Source organism: Palaemon carinicauda, chromosome 30 (genome assembly GCF_036898095.1).
Source record: "Palaemon carinicauda isolate YSFRI2023 chromosome 30, ASM3689809v2, whole genome shotgun sequence".
NCBI lineage: Eukaryota > Metazoa > Arthropoda > Malacostraca > Decapoda > Palaemonidae > Palaemon > Palaemon carinicauda.
Window position 1 is genome coordinate 60,662,435 of NC_090754.1, and position 25,449 is coordinate 60,687,883.

Here is a 25,449-nt window from a genome sequence, read left to right on the forward strand (position 1 = left end):
ATCCGTGTTCGACCTCCGATTTGTTCGAGTACCGAATTTTTTTTCCCCATAAGAAATAATGGTATATATTCTATTCCGTTCCCAAGCACTCGAACAGGCCCAAAATATTAATAAAACGTGTACCTAAACAACAATAATTATCTAAATGTGTATGAAATTGGTCAGAAAATCCTATAAAACAATTTTAAACCATTTACTGTACTAAAATAAAACAATTTTAAACCATTTTCTGTACTGTAGTGAACATACCTTTGAGCAGCGGTTCGATGGCATACAGGGATGGATGTGGAGAGGATGGAAGGGGGAGGTTACTGCTTGGAAGGAGAGTCCCCTTCCATGATGTGGTGGGGTAGTTCTCCTTCAGGAGTTGTTTCTCTCTCCAATGAAAGGGTGGGCAGATCTATTTCAGGGGTTTCTTCTCTTCTTTGTCTCTTCTTTGGAGGAGAAACAGGCTTTGATGTAGCAGCTTTCTTTTCTTTTGTGAAAAACTGGTCTATTGTTAATTGTTTCTTCCTCCTCTGCAGTATTCTTCGAAAATGATACATGACACTATCATTAAACATATGCACTGCCCGGTTTGCTACTGCAATTTCTGGGTGGTATTTTTCAGCAAAAGCCTGCACATCTGCCCACTTGGAACAAATTTCATTGATGAGAGAACTTGGAACATCCTCCCTTACCTCATCCTCTTCTGAAGATTCCTGCTCCACAATCAGATCCTGCTGCTGTTGTTGTTGCAGGTGCAACAATTCCTCCACAGTCAACTCGGTAGAATGGCTTTCTACAAGCTCATCAATATCATCCTTGTCGACCTCAAGCCCCAAACTCCTGCCCATGACAACAATTTCCTCAACGACATCAGTGTCATCAGAAATTACAGGGGTAGCAGTGCTTGGACCCGCCTCTGGTTGGAAACCTTCAAACTCCCTCTCTGTGACACATGATGGCCACAGCTTACGCCAGGCAGAGTTCAATGTCCTATAGGTCACACCTCGCCAAGCTTGGTCAATCATGTTAACAGAGTTGAGGATGCTGAAGTGTTCCTTCCAGAATTCCTTTAGGGTCAACTTCGTGTCACTGGTCACTTCAAAACACTTTCTGAAAAGGGCCTTGGTATAGAGTTTTTTGAAGTTTGAAATGACCTGTTGGTCCATGGGCTGGAGTATGGGAGTAGTATTGGGGGGCAAGAATTTGATTTTGATAAAGCTGTATTCTTCTTTCAAGTCATCCTCGAGACCTGGAGGATGTGCAGGAGCATTGTCCATAACCAGAAGACATTTCATTGGCAAGCTCTTTTCAATGAGGTAAGCCTTAACCTGGGGGGCAAACACTTCGTTTATCCACTCAGTAAAGAATTGTCTTGTGACCCAAGATTTAGTGTTCGAGCGCCACATAACTGGTAGTGCACTTTTACAAATATTATTTCGTTTGAACACCCGGGGGTTGTCCGAGTGGTACACTAACAAGGGTTTGATCTTGCAATCGCCACTTGCATTTGCACACAGCAACAATGTTAGCCTATCTTTCATTGGCTTGTGACCTGGCATCTTCGTCTCGTCCTTGGTAATGTACGTATTGGCTGGCATTTTCTTCCAAAATAACCCAGTCTCATCACAATTAAAGACTTGTTGTGCGATCAAATTTTGTTCATTTATGTACCGATCGAATTCCCCCACGTATTTATCGGCTGCAATTTGATCCGAACTAGCTGCCTCCCCATGCCTAGTAACACGATGAATACCTGTTCTATTACGAAACTTTTCAAACCAACCCCTGCTCGCTTTAAATGTAAATGAATCACTTTCACTGGTACTCGGACTTTTCTTCACTAATTCTTCATAGATATGCAACGCTTTTTCACAAATGAACGCTTCGCTAACACTTTCCCCGGCCAACTGTTTTTCTTTAATAAATATTAAAAGCAACTTTTCCATCTCCTCAATCACTTGTGGCCTTTGCTTAGTTACCGCCGTAACTCCCGTTGCAACATTCGCCTTCTTAATCATTTCTTTATGCTTTAAAAACGTAGAAATGGTCGACTTCGCCATTCCGTATTCTACCGCTAAATCGGACACTCGTACACCATTCTCATATTTCGCTATAATTTCCTTCTTCAACTCGATCGTTGTTCGCACTGTTTTCCTCTTCTCCTTCCCCTTAACACTCATTACTTTCTTGGGACTCATTATGAAAGCTAAAAAAGCAATTAAAAGCACTGAAAATCACTAAATCACAACGAATGCTGATCGCGCGTTGTCTGAGTGACGCTCTCGAGAGAACTGATGCTTCCCGAACAAGCGAGAGTGGCCGAGATGGCGCGATCATCACAAAGCCCATGCGGTCGTCACGTGTTCGGCTGGTCGAGTACCGAATTTTTGGTCGAGCACCGCAGCAAAAATTTCTCGAAAATTTTGGTCGAACTCCGAATTGTTCGAGTATAGAGTCGTTCGACTACCGAGGTATCACTGTATTTATCACTTTCATCATGCGCGTTAAATGCCTTCTTTGTTTCCTGAGCGTGGTTGTTTACTGAGCGTACTTCATGGCGCCGTCGTTTCAGGCGGCGTCATAAAGAAAAACATTTCATTTGGAAGTCCTAAGAAAAATTAAGTAAAACATTGGTAATAAAAAAATTAACATACTGTATAATCAATATAATCGATGCAAAAACTAACCTATACACAGATGTGTACACTAAATGCGTTTGTTTCTTCATTATGATCAGAGAAACGTAAACAAAACATTGGTTGCCATTTTTTATTGTGCTTTTTGGCGTGTTTAGGAAACGCATGATATAAAATCGCCTTTAATATTTGTACCTGTTTTAGTTTAGGGTACTGTAGTACATGCATTAAGTGTTCTGTACATTAAAGAGTAGTTTGTTAACAGTACTACGTACAAGGGAAAGTTTTAAAAGTCTGAATATACATGTTAAATAAATAGGTAAATATGGTGTCACTACTTCGCGGATTTTCACCTATCGAGGTCGGGTTCTTGAACCTATCCACCGCGATAAACGAGGGTTCACTGTAATTAGGAAAATCCAGAGACCTAGAAAGGAGGCTAGGTCGTGTTGACCCCATAGAAAATCGATCGAGAGGAAACTACACAAAAACCCATCTTAGTGTCTAAGAAACTCACCTGTGCAAGAAATCCTAGGGAACATGTCCTCTTGTTGAGGTACTCGTCTCTGGCTCAGGCAGGGCCCTCTCAGAGCCCACTTGAAGAGGAAAAAGGGAAAGAAGGAACAAGGGGGTTTAAGGAACGAACCTGTGTCTCTTGTGCTTGTTACCCGCGGTTATCACTGAGGCTAAGCCTTTAAACCGTTTGGAGCGCGAAAACGACGGTACCTATCGAGAACCCGTCCAGGGATCTTCTTGAATAGTCCTTCACATAGTGAGCAGTGAAGGTAGACTGGTTGGCCCCGGTGCCTGCCCTTAGGATCTGGCCCACTGCCATATTCTTCTCGAAAGCCAATGTAGTACTCAGGCCACTAATTTCATGGGCCCTGATGATGACCTGCCGCAACCAGAAGATGGTATTCTTCAAGACTGGCTTCTTCACGAGGCCTGTGGAAACAAAAAGACTTTTGATCCCTGGCCGGAGTTTTGCTGTCCTTTCCAAGTATTTCCTCATTGCCCTGACGGGGCACAGGCGCAAATCCTTCACATCGTCCGACCGGGGGATTGCCGGAATTGAGAAACCTTCAAATCTGGGGTCCCACACGGCAGGGTTCTGGGTCCTAGCTACGAAGGAAGGGACGAACTTGAACGTGACTTCTCGCCAACCTTTCGAGAGAGCCACTTCGTAGGACAGACCATGAATCTCGCCTACCCGTTTAGCTGACGCTAACGCCAGCAAGAAAACCGTCTTGAGAGTGAGATCCTTGTCCACGATGTCTTTCAGGGGTTCGAACGGAGGTTCGGATAACATTTTCAGGACCCTTGCCACGTTCCATTGTGGCACCTTCACAGCTTGCGGGGGGGGGGGGGGGGGGGGGGGGGGGGGGGGGGGGGGCATGATTCCTCAAAGCTTTTCATGAGCATTGAGATATGTCTGGAGTTACCCAGGTCTATGCCTTTCAGGAGAAAAACTTGGCCCAGAGCAGCGCGGACTCCCTTGATGGCTGGGACGGACATGTTGACCACGTCCCTGAGGTAAACTAGGAAGTTCGCTACTTGCGGGATGGAGGCCTTCAGGGGCCTGATGTCCCTAGCGGCGCACCATTTGGTAAAGGTGGCCCACTTAGCCTGGTATACAGCTGTCGATGACCGTCTCAGGTAGCCCGATATCCTCGTTGCTGTACTCGACGAATAGCCTTCCCTCCTCAGGAGGTGCTCGATAACTTCCACGCGTGAAGGCGAAGGGACCAAGGATTTTCGTGGAATCTTTGGAAGTGTGGTTGCCGGAGAAGGTCTGGCCTGTCCGAAAGGGGCATGGGCAGCTGTTGTGCGAACTCCCTTAGGTCCACGAACCATTCTCTCTCCGGCCACCAGGGCGCTACCAAAGTCATCCATAGGTTGTCCGTCCTTCTTACTCTGTTGAGGACCTGCCTGAGCATCCCGAAGGGGGGAAAAGCGTACACGTCAAGATTGTCCCAAGGATGTTGGAAGGCGTCCTCGAACGTCACTTTTGGGTCTGGTACAGGAGAACAGAACACGGGGAGCTGCGTGTTCAGCCTTGTTGCGAAGAGGTCCATCACCGGAGAACCCCATTTCTGAATAACGGACCTGGCTACTTCCGGGTGCAGAGACCATTCGGACCCTACCACTTGCCCCATCCTGCTGAGGCCGTCGGCGAGGACGTTCCGTTTCCCTGGAATGAACCTCGCTGAGATTCTGATCTGCTCCACTTCGGCCCATTCCAGAAGTTGTAACGTGAGGACGCACAGCTCCTTCGACCTTAGGTCTCCCTGTTTCTTTATGTAAGCTACCACCGTGGCGTTGTCGCACATCAACGCCACGGTGTTTCCCCGGAGTAGGTGTACGAACTCCTGGCACGCTCTTCGTACTGCCCTCATCTCTAGCACGTTTATGTGCTGGGTCTTCTCTAGGGCTGTCCAGTTCCCTCTTGCTGATTTTCCTATGAGATGGGCACCCCACCCCTCCTTCGATGTGTCCGTGAATAGATGCATCTCCGGAGGGTCGGCTGCAAAAGACATCCCTTTGAGGGTGTTCGTCCTGCAGCTCCACTATTCTAGTACCCGTTTCGTGTTCGGGAACACCGGAACCACTCTGTGGGGGGAATCCGTTTGGTTCCAGCTCGATAACTTCCACGCGTGAAGGCGAAGGGACCGAGGATTTTCGTGGAATCTTTGGAAGTGTGGTTGCCGGAGAAGGTCTGGCCTGTCCGAAAGGGGCATCTTAGGGGGAACCCACGCAGTGGGGTCCAACAGCGGGGAAAGCTCCTTCTCGACGTCGCCCTCGGCTGCTGAACCGCCTGAAAACATGCCCAAGAGGCTGGAGAGGAATTAGTAACGTTTTTTCCCCACATGGGGTCATCTGGGGAGACGTGACCTGCAGGCACCAGGCCACCGTCTCCCCAAAACACTCCCGCCCCTCCCTCGCCTGGAACGACGCCACAACACCGCTGTCTTGAAGGTCAGACTCTTGGGGAAGGGCCGCGGGCTTCTTCCCCGCAACGGACTTACCTCATCCCCTACTCTGGGTAGGGGAGGTTGGAAGAGAAGCTTGGACCGACGAGGCGCCCAGCGAAGCAAGGGAGGAAGGGACGCTGGGCTTCTTAGGCGACTTCTTCGTCGCCTTCTTCTTTTTGGTGCTATACCGCACCCACTGCATCTCATTCCAAAACTCGCACTCCGGACACGTGGCGGAAGGGGAACACACGCTGCCCCTGCACGAGGAACACAAAGAGTGCGGGTCAACTTCGGGTTTCGAGAGGAACGCTCCACACGATTTGCCGGCCATAGGCCCAGGACAACGGCGAGGATGCTCCATGATGAAGGAGAAGCACTATAAGACACAAGCGCGCACAGGGAAAGCACAAAGAGAAAGCACAAAGGGACCACGTGGGTACCGCGTGGGACACACAAAGTCACACTGGGATTAAGGAGAGCGGCGAGATGATATCGCGACGCGACCAGAGAACTTACTGGAGGTCGAGACCTGAGCAGGCATGCTCTCTGACCCGGGGTTAGCCTTGGGGCGCGTATCACTCCGCCTGAGGTTACCCCTCATAGAAAATGGGTTTAGGGTAAACTACACAAAACTCTGGTCGGATGGAAGGAGATCCCAGATACTCCTAAGAAAGTAGTTCGAGGTAAGTACTTCGTGTTGAAACAAATTTAGTTTTAAAAGATATAAAACCAAATAAAAACATTACCTTGTTGTATTTGATTCTTCAGGCGGAGGTAGACCCACCGCAGTGGCGTGAAGAACTCCATCTTCATACCATCCCTCAACCAATATAAAACAATTGTACGTAAACAAACCTGAAAAAATATAGAATTTTAAACAAAATACTTTTTGTACAAACACTATCTTACACTAGCCAAGGGGTCCTGAATGTCAAGTTATGTTATATTTTAAGTGATAAAAATAAATAAGAAAATTCCCATTTTCAAATAATTACAGACACAAAAATCCAAACCTCTTTTCTCAAGCAATTCCAATATAAAAAAATTGATTCTTGGGTCTATGTTACAGGAGCACTTTAATTAACCATGGATGGGTGTAGTGATTTCTGTACAACCCCGCCCCATGTCAAGAAGTATGTTTTTTCTCATAAAACATCAACCATATAAGTTGAGATTAATAATGACTTAGCTCTCTGCCTTACATGATTTTTAAAATAAGGTAAGATATTGTCCTTGTGTGTGATACTGCCACATACATCCACGCGATAAATGGAATGGAGGGTGACAAGTTAAACTAGTAGGTTCTTTAAATCTTGTGTAATAAAGATAAACGGACATAAATGTGACAAGCAGCGGGAAGCAGGTCCATGCTTGTCGATACAGTGACCACTGAACAACGACTGACTATTACATGCACATGGCGGAAAGAAAAGCAGTGTTGACACATATAATTACATTGTTGCCACGATGCATAATGAAAAAGTGGTCTTACAGTACTGTATGTGTAATGGGAAAAGATAAATGGAAATAAATATCATTATTCTACAAAATAATAATAAGGCAAATGTACATTAATGTTCATAAACTGTACGTAATGTAAATAATATACAGCATAATATTAGATATCTATACAGTCCTCATGCACACTTCCATCCATAACCTGTGGCATCTTGGGAGCTTTTCATACCTCCTTGGTCTTTATTTGACAATTCAAGATTAATTTCAAAATGGGTAGTACTAGCTCTCCACTCACTTCATACTATATGACTAGAGACCCACCAAGCTGGTAGAATGTACCCTAAACTTTCCAGTTAACCAGACACTAAAAACCAGAAATGCCAGTCATATATGAGTAATGGGTTTGAGGAAACGGCCACTAATTCTAGTCATGATCATTCAAAAGAATTAACAAGAAACATAATTTTCTGTAAATATTACTCAGGAACATGAATTAACCACTAATGTAACCAACAACCCTTTTTTAAAGTGCAGACCAAGATAAGCATAGACACCCAAAAAATGTTGGGTCCTCAAAAAGAAAGGAGGTATTAATAAAATAATCTTTGTAACGCTTCAAACTCCCCTCTAAATACCCCAAGTAGTTAAATGATTCAGTACACAAGACACATTATCTTCTCCCTCTCAGATTGAAGGATACATACCGATCCAATTAGTTATTTCAAATTTACATCTTCCACACAATATCTGAGGATATAGAGACTCCAACACTGTGAGAAATTTGCTAATATGCCAGATAGCTACAAATGGGTTACAAAAGAACTTTTTAAGGGTGTGTGATTTCTGACTCTTAAGCCTTTAGCAATCAAATTGAGTAACTGTGGTCTATTCTATAAAAAAAACTAAATATCTATAGATATGCACACAAACAGATTCAATCCTTCCCATCCCCACCCCTTTCCTGACTACCACACAGCAGTTTGGGAAATCTGTGGGAGCTTGTTGTTTCAAAGTGGTTGCCGCTCAGTGTGACAGGAACTGAATCTATATATAGCTTTATATATATAGCCAGACACTTGCTCTTTCTTACATAGGGGAGATAGAACACACTTTAAGCTTCTGAATGCAATATGCTACAGATCATGACGCTTCCTTTCTTAGATCTATTGTAATTTCATTATCAAGAAATATCATTATTTTTATCACCACAAACATTGCTATTACTAAGGCATCTACTGTACACCGATCTTATATTCTTCCTCCACAAATCATAAATAGATATATTGAGCAGATTCATATGAACAGAATTAATACTGGTAATCATTATCCTCTTATGTAACTATATTTCAACTCACCGTTGTGAAATCTTGTATTGGACAAGTCTAGAGGAACAAACCCAGTATCGTCTTCTAAGTGATGACGGCCTTCAACTAACTGGGTTAAGAGCCCTAACACTACGACACTGTTTTGGCGTGAACTGGAGCCTAAAAGAAATTCTATCTGAAAAATAAGACAAATAAGGCCAAATCAACACATTTAAACTTTATTATTCTCTGAAATACAAAAACACTGAATAGTGTATCATAGATGAAATAAATAAAAGAACTATCAGAGAAAATGTTATTTTCCTTAGTAAAATAAATTTTTGAATATACTTACCCGATGATCATATAGCTGTCAGCTCTGCTGCCCGACAGAAAAACCTACGGGCGGAATACGCCAGCGATCGCTATACAGGTGGGGGTGTACATCAACAGCGCCATCTGTCAAGTAGGTACTCAAGTACTCGATGTCAACACAGAACCAATTTTCTCCTCTGTCCACTGGGTCTCTATTGGGGAGGATGGGTGGGTCCTTTAATTTATGATCATCGGGTAAGTATATTCAAAAATTTATTTTACTAAGGAAAATAACATTTTTCAATATTAAACTTACCCGATGATCATATAGCTGATTCACACCCAGGGGGGTGGGTAGAGACCAGCATTACATGTTGACATTATTATGAGCTAAGTATTCCGTATTTCATTTTAGCAGTTATTCAAAATAACAAACATAAAATAAATAAGTACCTGGTAAGGAAGTCGACTTGAACAATTACTCTGCCTTTTTAAGTACGTCTTCCTTACTGAGCCTCGCGATCCTCATAGGATGCTGAGCGACTCCTAGGAGCTGAAGTATGAAGGGTTGCAACCCATACTAAAGGTCCTCATCAAAACCTCTAATCTAGGCGCTTCTCAAGAAATGACTTTGACCACCCGCCAAATCAAGTAGGATGCGAAAGGCTTCTTAGCCTTCCGGACAACCCAAAAACAATAATAAAACATTTCAAGAGAAAGATTAAAAAGGTTATGGAATTAGGGAATTGTAGTGGTGGAGCCCTCACCACTACTGCACTCGTTGCTACGAATGGTCCCAGAGTGTAGCAGTTCTCGTAAAGAGACTGGACATTCTTAAGATAAAAGACGCGAACACTGATTTGCTTTTCCAATAGGTTGCGTCGAATATACTTTGCAGAGATCTATGTTGTTTAAAGGCCACGGAAGTTGCGACAGCTCTAACTTCGTGTGTCCTTACCTTCAGCAAAGCTTGGTCTTCCTCATTCAGATGGGAATGAGCTTCTCGTATTAACAGTCTGATAAAATAGGATAAAGAATTCTCTGACATAGGCAAAGATGGATTCTTAACTGAACACCATAAAGCTTCAGACGGGCCTCGTAAAGGTTTTTAAATAGAACTTAAGAGCTCTTACAGGACATAATACTCTTTCTAGTTCATTTCCAACCATACGATAAGTTTGGAATATCGAACGATATTGGTCAAGGCCGAGAAGGCAGCTCGTGTTTGGCTAGAAAACCAAGTTGTAGAACATGTAGCCGTTTCGGATGAGAATCCGATGTTCTTGCTGAAGGCATGAATCTCACTGACTCTTTTAGCTGTGGTTAAGCATATCAGGAAAAGAGTCTTAAAGGTGAGATCTTTCAGGGAGGCTGATTGAAGCGGTTCGAACCTGTCTGACATAAGGAATCTTAGTACCACGTCTAAATTCCAACCAGGTGTAACCAAACGACGCTCCTTCGTGGTCTCAAAAGACTTAAGGAGGTCTTGTAGATCTTTATTGTTGGAAAGATCTAAGCCTCTGTGAAAAGCTAGATGATACAGAAGAGGACGGAGGTGTAGTCTTCCAAGTGACACAAATTGAACCACGGATGACAGTGTCCTTACCAGACTCATCCACAGCCTGACAGGGCAGCGTTCCTTCTTCAGCATCTTCTGGATGGATAGCAGGGCTGGGGGTTGATCGTCTTGTTCAGCAACGTCCTCATCAGAGGGTTCCTCATCCGAAACTGATGAGGAAACGGCAACGGAGTGGGCAACGTCTGACTCGCTGAATCCGGTCGCACTGGTGGATGCGTGACGGAGCCGGACGCAATATCATGGTACTGCTGCACAGTCTGTGAACTGTCAACCATGGGGACGCAAGGAAGTACAGCGTCAACCCGAAACTGTCTAGACTGTCTGGGTTGTGCAGTCAACACCCTACCGGGTTGCTGAGGTTGACGCACTGCGTCACAACAAGTCACCTCTGCTGGTTGTTGAACGTCTTCCTAGTGACACACTGAACGTCAACAACAACCTCCGAGCGTCGCTTAACGTCAACGTGCGACTGGCAACCCACACTGGGTCGCATCGGTGGAGGAACCACCTCAACTGGCGGACGCGAGTAGGATACCTCAGTGTCAACAGGGCGCACAACCAACCGGTAGGAAGGTTGTTGGCCAGAAGGTTCTTCTCCGTAAAAAGTCCTCTATCAAGGACACAAGCTTGGACTGCATGTCTTGCAGCAAAGCCCATTAGGGTCTACGGGAGCAGGTGTGGCAACAGACGGGGTTAGCGACTGAAGCGGAACCATTTACCATCCCTGGAAGCCTTGTTATGCTTTAATTAAAGTCCATAGGAGGCTAAGCAGCTTAAGGCTCCTCTCCAAATGACAGAGTCCTCAAAGGAATATCAGTAGGAGGGAGAACAGCACTTTCTCATCTACAGGAACCTTGTCCGAGAAAAGCTAGGTTATCTCAGTGAGGGTCTCACTGGTGCATAAGCAGCAGACCAGAAGGCAACGTTATGTAACTGCTTGACAGTCTGTGAACTGTCAAAAACTGAACTGTCAACCACAACAGGTGCGTGAGGACATACAGCACTGGTGCATTAGCAGCAGACCAGAAGGCAACGTTATGTAACTGCTTGACAGTCTGTGAACTGTCAAAAAACTGAACTGTCAACCACAACAGGTGCGTGAGGACATACAGCACTGGTGCATTAGTAGCAGACCAGAAGGCAACGTCATGTAACTGCTTGACAGTCTGTGAGCTGGCAACAACCAAAGCTGTGTGGGGAAGCCTCAACTCCTGACTGACTAGTCTGCTGCGGGCGAGTGGCGGTAACCACAGTGGGTTGCGGAGGCTGATGCACCGTGTCAAAACACGGCAGCTTAACTCCACCCTCCTGTTGTTGTGGTAGCTCACGCACGGCAACGGAGTGCTCCGTGCGTCTGTGGGAGTCAGCATGCGTCTGGCAGGGTCGACTGCGCATGGGTGGAGGAGCTCTCACAGCCGGAGTGTGGGAGCAGGCAGCCTCAGCGTCTGCTGGGCGCACAACCGTGGCAGGTTGTAGGCTAACGGGTGCAGCGCCAACCTCTCCGCAGCCGGAGTGTGGGAGCAGGCAGCCTCAGCGTGAGCTGAGCGCACAACCGTGGCAGGTTGTAGGCTAACGGGAGCAGTGTCAACCTTCTCCGCACGAAACTCCTGCATAACCGCAGCTAACTGAGTCTGCATAGACTGCAGTAAAGACCACTTAGGGTCTACAAAAGCAGCAACAGACGGAGCTACTGTCCGTTGTGACTGAGGGTCTAAAACAGCGGGTGCGGCAACAGACGGAGTTACTGCCTGTTGCGGTACCGCTTTACCTCTCTTAGGAGGTGTGCAGTCATCGGAAGACTGCAGCGAGTCCGAACTGACCCAGTGGCTACACCTGGGCCGTTGGACTTGCGCGGAAGGGACCGACTTGCACTTAATAAGCTGCGAGACCTTGGTCCAAGGTTTCTTACGAGAAACCTCTTCCGCAGACGAGAAGTAAATGGGCTCTCTCGTCTTTGTGTGGGTGGGGCGATCTTGGGTAGATACGCCCGAAACCACGGAGGGAAACGTCTGTTCGTTGATCAAGGCCTGAGGAACCCATAAGTCGTTCGACATTACTTCTCCCCTGGGCTTGGGAGCTTGCAAGAGGTCCCGGACTAGGTGAACGACAGGCACGAACAGACGAACCCTCGGACGCAACACTGTAACACTTTGCGCATATCACTTTATCACTTTGATTTTCTGTTTTGCACTTATTTCACTGAAATCGAAACTTTTACTGATTTCTACCTGAAACACGCAATCCTACCCTTCATTAAAAGGTAGTAATTGCGAAAACAGTCGTATAATGCAACAGAAAACATATATAAAGATAAAGAATTCAGTGGCTGGGAAAGAGACTAAACACTAGTTCAAATAAACTACGTTTACAATCTCTCACCGCACATAGCCTGGGAACAAGAATAAAACCCTAGAAACGTTTTACCTTCTTCCCCTACAGCGACTAGGGAGGAGAGTAAAACGAGAACAACGTTACCCGCTTGAACGAAACGTTTTTTCTCCTCTCTCTCCCTCCGTCTCTATCTCTCTCTTTCTCTCTAGATTTCGCACCTGAGAGAAGAGCCCAATTATATATCGTCAAAACATGATATATGCTAAAGGAAAAAACTGAAAGGTTTTCCAAATAAAAAGTTCCTTTAATTTAGAATTTAAACCATTAAAGCTAAGAAAGAATGAACGAAACGCTAGAATCGGTTTACTCTTACTGCAAAGTGAAACCGTGATACACTCTCTCTCTATCGTAACGATAGAGCGCATGTTGAACATCCTGAACGTCAACAACTGCGTAGACTAAAAAACTAAACGTTAGTTCATCTTTGAAAACAGTACGAGACTATCAAAGAAATTCTTTCATAAAACATTAAATTTAAAAAGTTATAAATTCTTTAAAGGTTAAATACGATATAACGGGCTCAACGTTGATTAACTTCGGTTCCAAGTTAGGACCGCCTACTATCAGGAAAGGTCGCATATAAACAAAACATAAAAATTTATTTTTATATGTTTATAATAAAAGGAAAGTTAATCGAAGAGGCCTAATAAAGGCGGAGAGATATAAAATATAGATCTATAACGTGTTAAGCAAAATTACTAAAAACCTAAACATACTTCCATCTAAGGGAAGGGTCGGCCATTTAAAAGTGAAAGAGAGTCCATACTCTCTTTGTCACCATAATTAAATCTATCCAAAACGAGTTCAAGTTTTGAAATGAAGATAAAACCCCTGCATAGCGAAAGCTCAAAACAGGAATAGTGTACTTCACCAAATAGTTGTGAAAACAAATCCAGTTAGTAACAGCGTATTTAGTAGGTCTTGCCAGTGGCACGACAGAGAGAAAATTGGTTCTGTGTTGACAACGAGTACTTGAGTACCTACTTGACAGATGGCGCTGTTGATGTACACCCCCACCTGTATAGCGATCGCTGGCGTATTCCGCCCGTAGGTTTTTCTGTCGGGCAGCAGAGCTGACAGCTATATGATCATCGGGTAAGTTTAATATTGAAAATTTAAATTTACAGTAGTCCATCAGGATACAAGCATCATCATTAATCGTAAGTGAAATAAACTATTTTCAATTATTATCTGATTTATTTGTCAACTTTTGTCACAGTATCTGTAGTATCTTGACTGAAAAAGATACATTTTCTAAAATAATACAAATAGTAAAAACAAGAAAGTTCTTACAAATAAAGAACGGTAGTCTTGGCATTGAATGCTATGCATGATAGCTGTAGGCAATAAAATGTCCATAAGGGGGGAGGAGTCAACTGTATTGATGATCCTGTTTTGTGTCAGCATACAAACCACCTGAGGGCTAGGTCATCCTTGCTTCAGCAATTAGTGGGATGGACATGGGGCAGTTAGTGTTCCCACAGTTTTTCCCAAAACCTACCTCTGTCATTACCCCCACCAACGAATTTGGAAGGAAGTTAGGTTTTACTCCTGTTTGTGTGTTTGTTTGTGAACAGCTTCCTGGCCACAATTTTCATCATAGAGAAATGAAACTTGCATGGATTGTCTTCTATATAAAAAGGTGGAAATGATTACATTTGGGAAGGGCAAGGTCAAGGTCAAAGGTTAAGGTCACAGTCAAGCAAAATGTCCAATTCCCGTAATCAGCCATAAGTTTGGATATCATTGTCACAAAGACTTCAAACTTGGTTCATATTTGAGTATAAAAATCCACGCCAATTAATACATGTTAAGGTCAACAGTCAGGGTCAAGCAAAAGGTTGAGAAATAAGTGGCAGTGGTGGAGGTCTGCGCTCTACTAAGTGCCCCTCTAGTTGTCAATAGTTAATCCCTTCACTATGAGGCATTGGATATACCTCAGTAGCTGCATACGAGATTTGTCCCCATCAGATATAATGCACACATTCTCGTATAACGTACTGCAAATTACAAATTAAATATGGAATTTTTATTATAAAATTAATTTTCAAATATACTTACCTGGTAGTTACATATATATAGCTTAAATCCCGCGTTTTGTCACGCACACAGCAAAAATTCAAATTTTGCGGCAATCGTCGCCATGACAGTAGGTGGTCATACATGAGCGCCATCTCTCATAGGTTACCAGAACTATTCCCAACATTCCTCAGAAACTCCATGCCCCTGTTTTCAGAGGGGAGGAGGGAGGGCCCTTTTATATATGTAACTACAGTACCAGGTAAGTATATTTAAAAATTAATTTTATAAAAAAAAATTCCATATTTAAAAGTGATACCTCTGGATACGAAAGTTTCTGCTTACGAAAAATTCAGGATACGAAAAGCGATTCGAAGATTTTTATGCCCCAGTATATGAATAAAATTTCAGGATACGAAAAGCTTATGAGATCCCAACTCGTCGCCGAGAGTAATTTAAAAAAGCGCGCGCCGCCAGACTTTGAACTTGGGTAAACTCACTCACAGCCTCCCGCTCACCCATTGGTTATCTCCCTACTCAGATGCTAGCTGACGCCATAAGATCCTGCTTTCCTATTGATCGGCAACTATCCCAGCTTGCTTACGCACGGGCGTTCATCTCTCTCTCTCTTTTCGTTCCGACTGCGGTATCGTTAACAGACATTGTGTGCTTTCGCTTGTTTGACGTAGTGTTAAATACATTCGTACGCCACGTGTTATCGTTATTAAACATTCGTTACTGTGCACTGTACTGTATTAGTGTTTACTATACATAGTACTATATATAACGTACGTAGTGTATTACGTATTGGGCTTAATACTGTAGCCATGGGTCCCAAGAATGTTGCCGAAGGAAAGAAGAAGACGATGCTCTCGATGGAGACGAAACTCGAAATCGTGAAAAAGTACGAGTCTGGCATGCGTTTAAGTGCGATCGCCAAGGAGTATGGCCGGAATCCATCTACGATAGGCACCATCCTGAAGCAGAAGGCGGCCATCAAAGCAGCGGCACCTTCTAAGGGCGTCACTATTTTCTCCAACAAGAGAACCCACGTGCATGACGAGATGGAGAGGCTGCTTCTTGTGTGGATCAAAGACAAAGAGATCTCAGGAGACACCATCACTGAGACTACAATTTGCCAGAAGGCCTCCGCCATTTTCGGTGATCTCGTGCGTTCTCAGGCCGAAGAAGGAACATCCCAGCAGAAACCCCCAGAGTTCAAGGCTTCTCGGGGGTGGTTCGAGAAATTCAAGAAAAGGACTGGTATTCATTCAGTGGTACAGCATGGGGAGGCAGCCAGCTCGGACACAAAGGCCGCCGAAGTCTTTGTTAAAACGTTTGAAGAGTTGACTCTGCAGGAAGGCTACAGTTCGCAGCAAGTTTTCAATTGCGACGAAACTGGGCTTTTCTGGAAGAAAATGCCTCGTCGGACGTTCATCAAGGCGGAGGAGAAGAGGCTACCCGGACATAAGCCTATGAAGGACAGGCTTACCCTTGCTTTTTGCGCAAACGCCAGTGGGGACTGCAAGATAAAGCCTCTGCTGGTGTACCATTCTGAAAATCCCCGAGCCTTCAAAGCCCACAAAGTCATCAAGGAGAACCTTCCCGTGATGTGGAGGGCAAATGCTAAAGCCCAGGTAACGAGGCAACTTTTCATTTATTGGGTGAATGTCTGCTTTGGTCCGACTGTCCGAAAATATTTGGAAGAAAACCGCCTCCCTATGAAATGTCTGCTGGTGTTGGACAATGCTCCAGCTCACCCTCCTGGCCTCGAGGAATATCTTCTGGCCGAGTATTCCTTCATAAAGGTCCTGTATCTACCGCCTAACACCGCCCCTCTCCTCCAGCCCATGGACCAGCAAGTTATTTCTAATTTTGAAAAATTGTACACGAAGCATCTCTTCCAGAGATGTTTCCAAGTCACAGAGAGTACAAACCTCACTCTGCGTGAATTCTGGAAAGATCACTTTAATATCGTGATATGCCTCAAACTCATCGATCTCGCTTGGCAGGAAGTTTCGAGGCATACCCTGAACTCATCTTGGAGGAAGCTGTGGCCTGATGTTGTCTCTGCACGAGACTTCGAGGGGTTCGGGAAGCCTGGAGGCGAAGCCGAGATCGTTGACGATCCTGAACCTATTCAGCAGTCTGAGGTGGCTGACATCGTACATCTTGGTACATCCATGGGGCTGGAAGTTAGCCCCAAGGATATAGATGAACTTATCGAGGAGCACCACGAGGAGTTGACGACGGACGACCTGAAGGAGTTGGAGACGATGCAAATGAGTGCTGTTCAAGAACAGTTCTCTAGCAGTAATGAGGAGGATGTTACACCTTTGAAAACGGCAGACATTAAGGAAATTCTCGCATGTTTCCATAAAATGGCAGACTACGTCGAAAAGGAACATCCAGAAAAAGTTTATACCAACCGTGCGCTTCAACACTGCAATGACGTTTGCCTAATGCATTTTAGAAATGTGTTGAAAAGTAGGCAGAAACAAGCTTCAATGGATAGTTTCTTATTAAAGAGGCCAGCAGTATTAGTTGGCCAAGACGAAGGTGAAAGTGAAGAAAAGAAACAGAAAAGAGGAAGTGATGAAGAATTAGAAGGTGAAAGTAAAGAAAAGAAACAGAAAAAAGAGTGATGAAGAAGTAGAAGAAATTTAGAAAATATGAAAAACGTAAAGTTATGAAAAAGCAAAAAAAAAAAAAATTCAATTTTAAGTTTCATGTTACCGTTAAGTGTTAAAGTAATTTTTTCTTTCATTTTATAGTTTTCCATACGTAATGTTAAGTGTTAATTATTTCTGCCATTTTTTTATTTCGTAAAGTTTAAGTGTTAATGTGTTAAGTGTGTAAATTACTGTACGTAGTCTGTCACTTGTTACATTTTCTGCCTTATGCCATCCTCGTCTGCCGAGACTTCGCTATCGGACATCGTCTCAATCAAAAGGTAAGTTTCAACTTTTTTGTTAATTAACTGTAACTTTTTTTTCAGGGTATCAATCCTTAATTTAGGTGTACTGTATGTACAGGTAACAATACACCTTCACTGATCCAAATGCTTTACATACAGTACCGTAACTTTTATACAGTAGTAAAGAAAACGGACCATTTTCCTAGGGCTTGGAGGGGATAACTAGGCTATAACTACATTATTGAATAATCTCATGGTGGTTTCTGGAATGGATTAGGCTGTTTTTAACGGTTGGGTTAATTATTGAACGATAGAAATGGCTGCATTGCATGTTTATTACTACAGTTTAGCATGTTTATGAAAGAAAAGGTGTTTTTTCGTAAGGCTTGGAACGGATTAGGCTATTTACATGTAAAATGCGACTCAGGATACGAAAAAATCAGGATACAAAACCATATCCTGAACGGATTACTTTCGTATCCTGAACGGATTACTTTCGTATCCTGAACGGATTACTTTCGTATCCTGAACGGATTACTTTCGTATCCTGAGGCATCACTGTATGTAACTTCCCTGGTAGTTACATATATATAGCTGATTGACACCATTGGTGGTGGGTAGAAAACCTCATCCCATCGGGAATTCGTATAATTATTAATAGCTACAATTAGTAGTACCAATAATCTAGTTCTTACCTGATAAGGAAGTTGGCTTCAAAGTTATTCTGCCTCATTTTCCTGCATTCCTTAAGAGACTCAGCGATCCACTTAGGGGGCTGTAAAAGTCTCTGTGGGGCTGCCACAAGGTCCTCAACCTTAGCGTGGCTAGACCTCCATCCTTGCTACCCTGGCATGCCCATGGATAATGAATCTGACCACCTACTCCAAAGTTAAAAACACACATCATAAAAAACTAACTTGACTTGCATCTGACTGTGGAAGGCTGCAACAATCTTCACAGACAGCCTGTGACCACAAGTACAAGAAAAAAAGGCAAGCGTATATATCAAGTTATCGGGAAGAGGCAGTAGACCCTTCTCCAACTAAGACGCTGGAGGTAACATAAGGACCCAAGGAACAACAATCTTCATACTGTGTCTGGACATCCTTGAGATAACAGTCTGTGAAGATTGATTTACTTCGCCAGAAAGTAGCCTCCAAAATTGACTTCATTGACCTATTGTGCTTATAAGCCATAGAAGTTATTACAGCTCTAACCTCATGTGGTTTTACCTTAAAGATAGGGAAAACTTCTTACTTCACAATTCTGGTGAGCTTCTCTTATCAAATCCTTAATGAAAAAAGCCAGGGTATTCTTTGATAAAGGCAAAGAGGGCTTTTTAACTGAGCATCAGAGGTTGTCTGCTTGTCCTCTCAGGTGTTTGGATGCGTGCAGATAAAAATTTTAGAGCTCTACTGGACAAAGGCCTCTCTCCTTTTCCTGTCCAATTAAGTGAGATAGTTCTGGAATGGTAAAAGATCTTGGCCAAGGTCAATAAGGATTCTCGTTTTTGGCGAGAAAGCCTAGCTGAAGGGAGTAAACTGCATTGTCTCCATTAAAGCCCACCTTCTTGCTGATGGATTGTAACTCTCCTATTCTTTTGGCTGTAGCCAATGCAATTAGAAAAAGTCTTCTTGGTAAGATCCTTCCAAGACGCCTTGTCCAAGGGTTCAAATCTACTTGAGGTTAAAAAGGCCAGGACTACATCCAGGATAAAAGAGAAGGTTGGATTGTCCTTCCTCTTAGTCGTCTCAAAAGCTCTAATGAGATCTGAAAGGTCCTTGTTACCTGACACCTCAATGTGTCGGTGACGAAAGACGGAGGCTATCATGCTGTGGTAACCCTTGATGGTAGGCACAGACAGCTTCTCTTTTGTACGCAGATACACAGAAAATCTGCTATGTTGGCTATAGAGGTACTGGTAGAGGAAAGTTTGTTATTCCTGCACCATACTCTACATATGTCCCACTTGGATTGGTAAACCCTAATAGTGGTAATGTTCTGGGGATATCTACCAGCCACTCCATCTCCGCAACCCAATGTCTCATGGGCCAAAATGGAGCTATCAGGGTCATGCGGACATTGGGCAATTCCATGAATTTTTTCAGGACTCTGTCCAGGATCTTGAATGGAGGAAAAGCATACACGTTTAGACCCTCCCAGTTCAGAAGAAAAGCATCCACTGCGGCTGCTTCCTGGTCTGGGACTGGAGAGCAAAATACCGGCAACCTCTTTGTCATTTGTGTGGCGAAGAGGTCTATCAAGGGTTGACCCCACAACATCCAAAGGCTGGTGCATACCTCGTAATGCAGGGTCTGCGTTGATCTGAACCAATCTTCCTCGGACTTCCTTCTGAAAGTGAAGGAGGGCTAGGTGAATGGCCACTAGCTCTTTGATATTTATGTGCCATGTCCTCTGAGACTCTACCCACAGACCCCTGTTCGAGAATCGTATGCGTCAAACAGGGACGAAATCGAACCCTTTAGTTCAGACAGATCAGACATTTGATGCGCGCCGTGTGCGCGAACTGAACCGTGTACTGATCGCTGCAAGGGATCACCAACCGTCGGGTGACCACCAGGGGAAAGTCCTTGCGACATTTCCGGCGCGCCTTGTGCGCGATCTGAACAGATTCTCATCCCCAGATAAATGATATTCTGTGAGGGTGTTAGTTGAGATTTGGCCAGGTTTACCATCAGACCTAACTGTTGCGTTAAGACACTTTACTTGGGATTCTGCTCTGAGTAGCCAGTCGTCCACGTACAAAGAAATCCTTATTCCCTTTAGGTGAAGCCAGTGAGCCACGTTGTACATCACCCGGGTAAAAACGTAGGGAGCCGTGCTCAGACCAAAATAGAGTGCTTTGAACTGATATGTGGTCTTGAGGAACACGAACCTTAGAAATTTTCTGTGGTCCGGGTGTATCGGGATATGGAAATACACGTCCTGCAGATCCAATGACACCATCGAGTTTCCCTGACTGGTGCCTGCAAGGGCTGACGCTGAAATTTCCAGGGCAAATTCTACTTTGCTGACGATCTTATTCAATGGACTGATGTCCAGAACAGATCTCCATCCCCCCCAAGCTTTTCGGAACTAGGAAAAGTCTGTTGTAAGATCCCTCCGAGGAGGTGTCCTCTACCACTTCTATGGCTGATTTCGACAGCATAAGGTTCACTTGCTCTTGAAGAGCTGTTGCCTTGTTCCCTGAGTGGGTTGTTGTCAACTCTAAGGGTATCGACGACATGGGAGGCATTCTCAGGAAGGGGATCTTGTATCCCTCCTTGAGGACATTGATCGTCCATATGTCTGCCCCCCTTTGGCTCCACTCTCGCCAAAAGTGGGAAAGCCTGGCTCCCACTAGTGTCTGGAGATTGCATGTCTCACTTTCTTGATTTGGTTTGCTGTCTTGGGAATCTGCGAGCTTGACCTCCAGCCGCAATCCTCTTGAGTTCCCCTTGAAGGGGCTCTCCCACGAAAGGGCCAACGAGTGGGGGAGCCTCCTTTTGTTTCCTTGCAAAAAAAAACTAGCTTGGAGGACTTTCTTAGCAGTCCTAGAGATAAGATCTTGTGTAGCCTGTTGTGCCAGAGCTGCCAACAAAGTCCGGAGGGAAAAGATGATTACCCAACGGAGCAAATAAAAATTCAGATCTCTGAACAAGGGACAAACCTGAAGATAAGAAGGAACAAAGCATAGCCCTCTTCTTAAGAACTCCTGCCGTGAAAAGGGCGGAGAGTTCGATGGAGCCATCCCTCACGGCCTTATCCAGACAGGCAATCAGATGCATCTGAGCCTCGTCTTAGGGTCTGTGGTCTCTGCGAGAGCTCCGAGAGTCCAGTCTATAAGGTTGAAGACTTCTATTGTCCTAAAAATTCCCTTCAGCAGATGGTCCATTTCAGAATTGGACCACATAATCTATGACTTGCTCATGGCTGACCTGCGTGAAGAGTCAACAAGTCTGGAGAAGTCTCCCTGGGAGGTGGCAGGCACTCCCAAACCGAGAACTTCCCCAGTCGAATACCACACACTAGATCTGGAGGCCAGTCTAGTTGGAGGAAAGGAAAAGGAGGCCTTCCCTAGATCCTTCCTCTTGGATGTCCATTGGTTGAGTTGAAAAAGCTCTCTTAACAGATCTAGCAAGAACCATCTTCTTGAAGGAAGATGTTTTTCGGGGTCTGCCCTTCAAAAACTGAGAGGGGAGCTCTGAGGCATAGGTTGAGTAAAGACCTCTGGATACAGAGATGTTAAAACTGTCAGTAGCTTTTTAATGTCAGCTGCCTTAAGCGAATCCTGAGATTCGTCCTCTAAAACTTTGGCTAAAGGAACATCGATCTCCTGAGTCGAATGGGTAGGAGACAAAACTGCGTCATCCTGTCGGTTATCGTCTTCCATAAAGAACTCATCCTGTCCTGATGGAACATCGTAAAGGATACCATCCGATTGTCAAGAAGCATCACGTTTACGTTCTGCAAGTCTCGAGGGAGAGACAGGTTCCAGTGCTTTCAGCATAAGTCCATCATGCTGAAAGGAAGCATCAACATCGTGACCCCCATGCGGCAAGGGTAAGTCCTGCTCGCGTGCGTTCAGCATGCTGTATGTGAACAGCGTGACGCGAGGGAGCGTTAGCTGCGCGTTCAGAAAGTCGCGAAGGAAAGACAACCACTTGTCTATCATACAGCGAGGACACGTCCTGACTGCATGAGTCCAGCGTGCGTCCATGTTGCCGTGAGGTTCCAGCGTGCTGTATGTTTACAGCGTGACGCAAAGAAGCGTTAGTATCGCATCCAGCAAGTGTGTCTCTCTCTCTCTCTCTCTCTCTCTCTCTCTCTCTCTCTCTCTCTCTCTCTCTCTCTCTCTCTCTCTCCCCTGTTATAGTGTTAGATACGTCTATTATTTTTTTTCCGAGAGAGAGAGATTAAACAAAAATGTGTTTAGAGTACATATGATTTTTAACAGCGTCAACAAGTTGAAAAACAATTAAATGTAACTAAGAAAGTAATAACAGCTAATCTGAATTCCTTTATTAACTAAAACAAATATTGATACAAACACACACACAGGTGCAAGAAATGCTACGCAGTAAGAGAGACGGTCGGGGAGGAGGTAGAGATGGTCACTGCGATAACATACCGTAACTCGTCACTGAAAGTGATGTAAATGTATAAAAATGTGTTGTGTACATATGATTTTTAACAGTGTTAACGAATTGAAAGACAGTTAAATGTAACTAAAAAACAATATCAGCGAATCTGAATTCCTTTATTAACTAAAACAAATATTGATACAAACAAACTCGTGTGCGTATGCGCAAACACACACACACGCACAAGGAGACACGATCGGCGAGGAGGTAGAGATGGTGGCTGCGATAACATACCGTAACTTACACTACGGAAATTTTAATCTAACTTAGCTTATTTATTTTGTTTTTATTTTTATATTTCATATTTTTTAAATTTTTTTTCTTTTGATTTTTTATTTTCATCACTTTCAGTGACGAGTTACGGTATGTTATCGCAGTCACCATCTCTACCTCCTCCCCGACCGTCTCTCTTACTGCGTAGCAATTCTTGCACCTGTGTGTGTGTTTGTGCTTACGCACACGAGTGTGTTTGTATCAATATTTGTTTTAGTTAATAAAGGAATTCAGATTAGCTGTTATTACTTTCTTAGTTACATTTAATTGTTTTTCAACTCGTTGACGCTGTTAAAAAAGGGATTTTGACGAAGGAAAAATCTATTTCTGGGGAGAGACCTGTGACAGCCGGTGAAAAGAGTCCTTCTTTACACTTTTCTGATATAAATCTTCCAAATATACCAGAGAAAGATAAAAGCATGGAATGCAGAGGTTACTACCCTCGCGCGAGCACCTTGTGGGTGTCGTGTATACATCAGGGGCGTGTGAAAACCACTATTCACAGGCTGTCTTCCATTTAGATAATTCCTTCATCAAAGGGAAGGGCCGTAACAAAGGCCCCAGAAACCACACTTGGACCACGCCACCGTCACCTAACACGAGCGCCCTCTAGGTCATCCTTCTGTTTTGGACTTGCCAGCATAGTCGTATTGTTTGTGCTTTCGGTGTTTTTCCAGTGTTTGTCGTTAATTCATCATGACTGACGCTGCTACTTCACCTTTACCAATGTTAAGTACCATAGTTTGTTTGGCAGCTTTTTTCAGTACCGGCCATTTGTGCTTTTCCAGTAATGTGGATTTTAATTTTGGGAGTGGATTGGCCTTCCTCGGTGTCGGCAGCCATGTTGGCTCTGTTCGCTTCGCTAGTATTTCAAGTTAATATTGCCCATCTGGTACTCTGTCATCTAGGTTATATCACTTACGTTTTATGACCATTATTATTATCATTATTTTAGTATTGTTTATACTATGGTATTTTTTTTGCTAGCAAGTCCAATTTGGACGAACGAAGAATAACGTTCTTGCCTTTGTTATAGTTTAAGTACACACCTCGGGAAGGTGGTCGTTTTAGACTATATCTTTTTATTTATTTGTTACGCTGTCGTTATTCGTTCTTGGTTATTACAATTTTATCATTATTCTTATATCATATTATTGTGTGCTTTTGGTTCTTTATAATGTAACCATGAGAGTGTGAGCATGGAGTTCTCGGTTTCTGTTACTACAGTTACGAGTTACCCTTTCTCTCGTTTTCTTTCTTAATCTCGAGTAAGGAGAGGTGGATTTCCCGTTTTCCGTTTTATACGCTCACGAGTTATCCCTGCCTCCTCTTCTTCTCCGGGTTTATGATATTACGTTTTATGGTATTTACGTTTCATTAATGTGGTTACAGTTAATATAGCTAGCATTATTAATAGGTTTCGTTAGTGTATGAGTCATTATTTTGGGATCGCTTTATTCTGCCACCCGTAGTTCCGTTCTCTTCGGAACGTTCACCGCCTTGAGTTATACTCCGCTATAATAGATACTCATTGGGTTGGGAACTAGTCAGATATTTGGAGTGCAACGGTGAAACCCGGCACTCAGACTCCGGCTTCGGCCTTATGCACACGAACCTTTTTCATGATTAATCACAATTAATGTACTCTAAAAATATTTGTGTTTAATCTCTCTCTCTCTCTATCTCTCGGAAAAAAAAATAATAGACGTATCTAACACTATAACAGCGAAGAAGAACGAGAGAGAGAGAGAGAGAGAGAGAGAGAGAGAGAGAGAGAGAGAGAGAGAGAGAGAGAGAGAGAGAGAGAGAGAGAGATTTTATTTAAAGAACATGTTAATGCTATGTTTAGAGAGAAACAGAAAAAGAGAGAAGTCTTATTTAAAAGAGCTTGTTAATGCTATCTTGGTTTTCTTTGCTTCACTTTTTTCTTTCTTTCTGTTCATCACGCTGGCCCTTCTCACAAATGATCGTTGCCAACAATCTCTTTGTCCTTTATCCCTATAAAAAAAAGGCGTTCTATCTCTTCCAGGGTATTGCTATGATGTCTTGTAATAATGGTGATCCCCTTCGATGGTTATTTGCTTTAATGGCTGCCTTCAGCTTGATGATCCTCGATATCATAGGCCTATTCCGGCCATACTGTTTAGCCATACAGTATCACTCACATGCACACTGCTCTCATGTTTTTCTATAATTTCTTGCTTCAATTCTAATGAAAGAATTGCCTTCTTCCTGTACTGAAACTTAGCTTCTTAGGCACCATGATTATAGGTAAAATCAAAAAGGAAATGTGAGAAAAGGAAGAAAATAAGCACTGTTAATAACAGACCAAACAGAGGACAACCACACGATACACACAAGAACAGAGAACTGAGCACTCGATGCTCAATGGCGTAATGTTTACCTCGTATGTTGGAGCAACACTTCGGATGTCGAGGCAGAAATTTGGTCGA

At 43.8% G+C, this 25,449-nt stretch overlaps 1 protein-coding gene across 2 annotated transcripts in view; it reads right to left on the reverse strand.

Moving 5' to 3' along the window:
• PolE2 (DNA polymerase epsilon subunit 2) overlaps nt 1–25,449 on the reverse strand; it is a 149,581-nt gene that overhangs the window by 75,765 nt on the left and 48,367 nt on the right. For both annotated transcript variants that reach the window (XM_068353918.1, XM_068353917.1), the window contains exons 5-6: nt 8,410–8,554; nt 6,343–6,451 (exon numbers count right to left, since the gene is read on the reverse strand). In XM_068353918.1, coding sequence (XP_068210019.1) covers nt 6,343–6,451; nt 8,410–8,554 — 254 coding nt within the window. The remainder of the gene's footprint in view (nt 1–6,342; nt 6,452–8,409; nt 8,555–25,449) is intronic.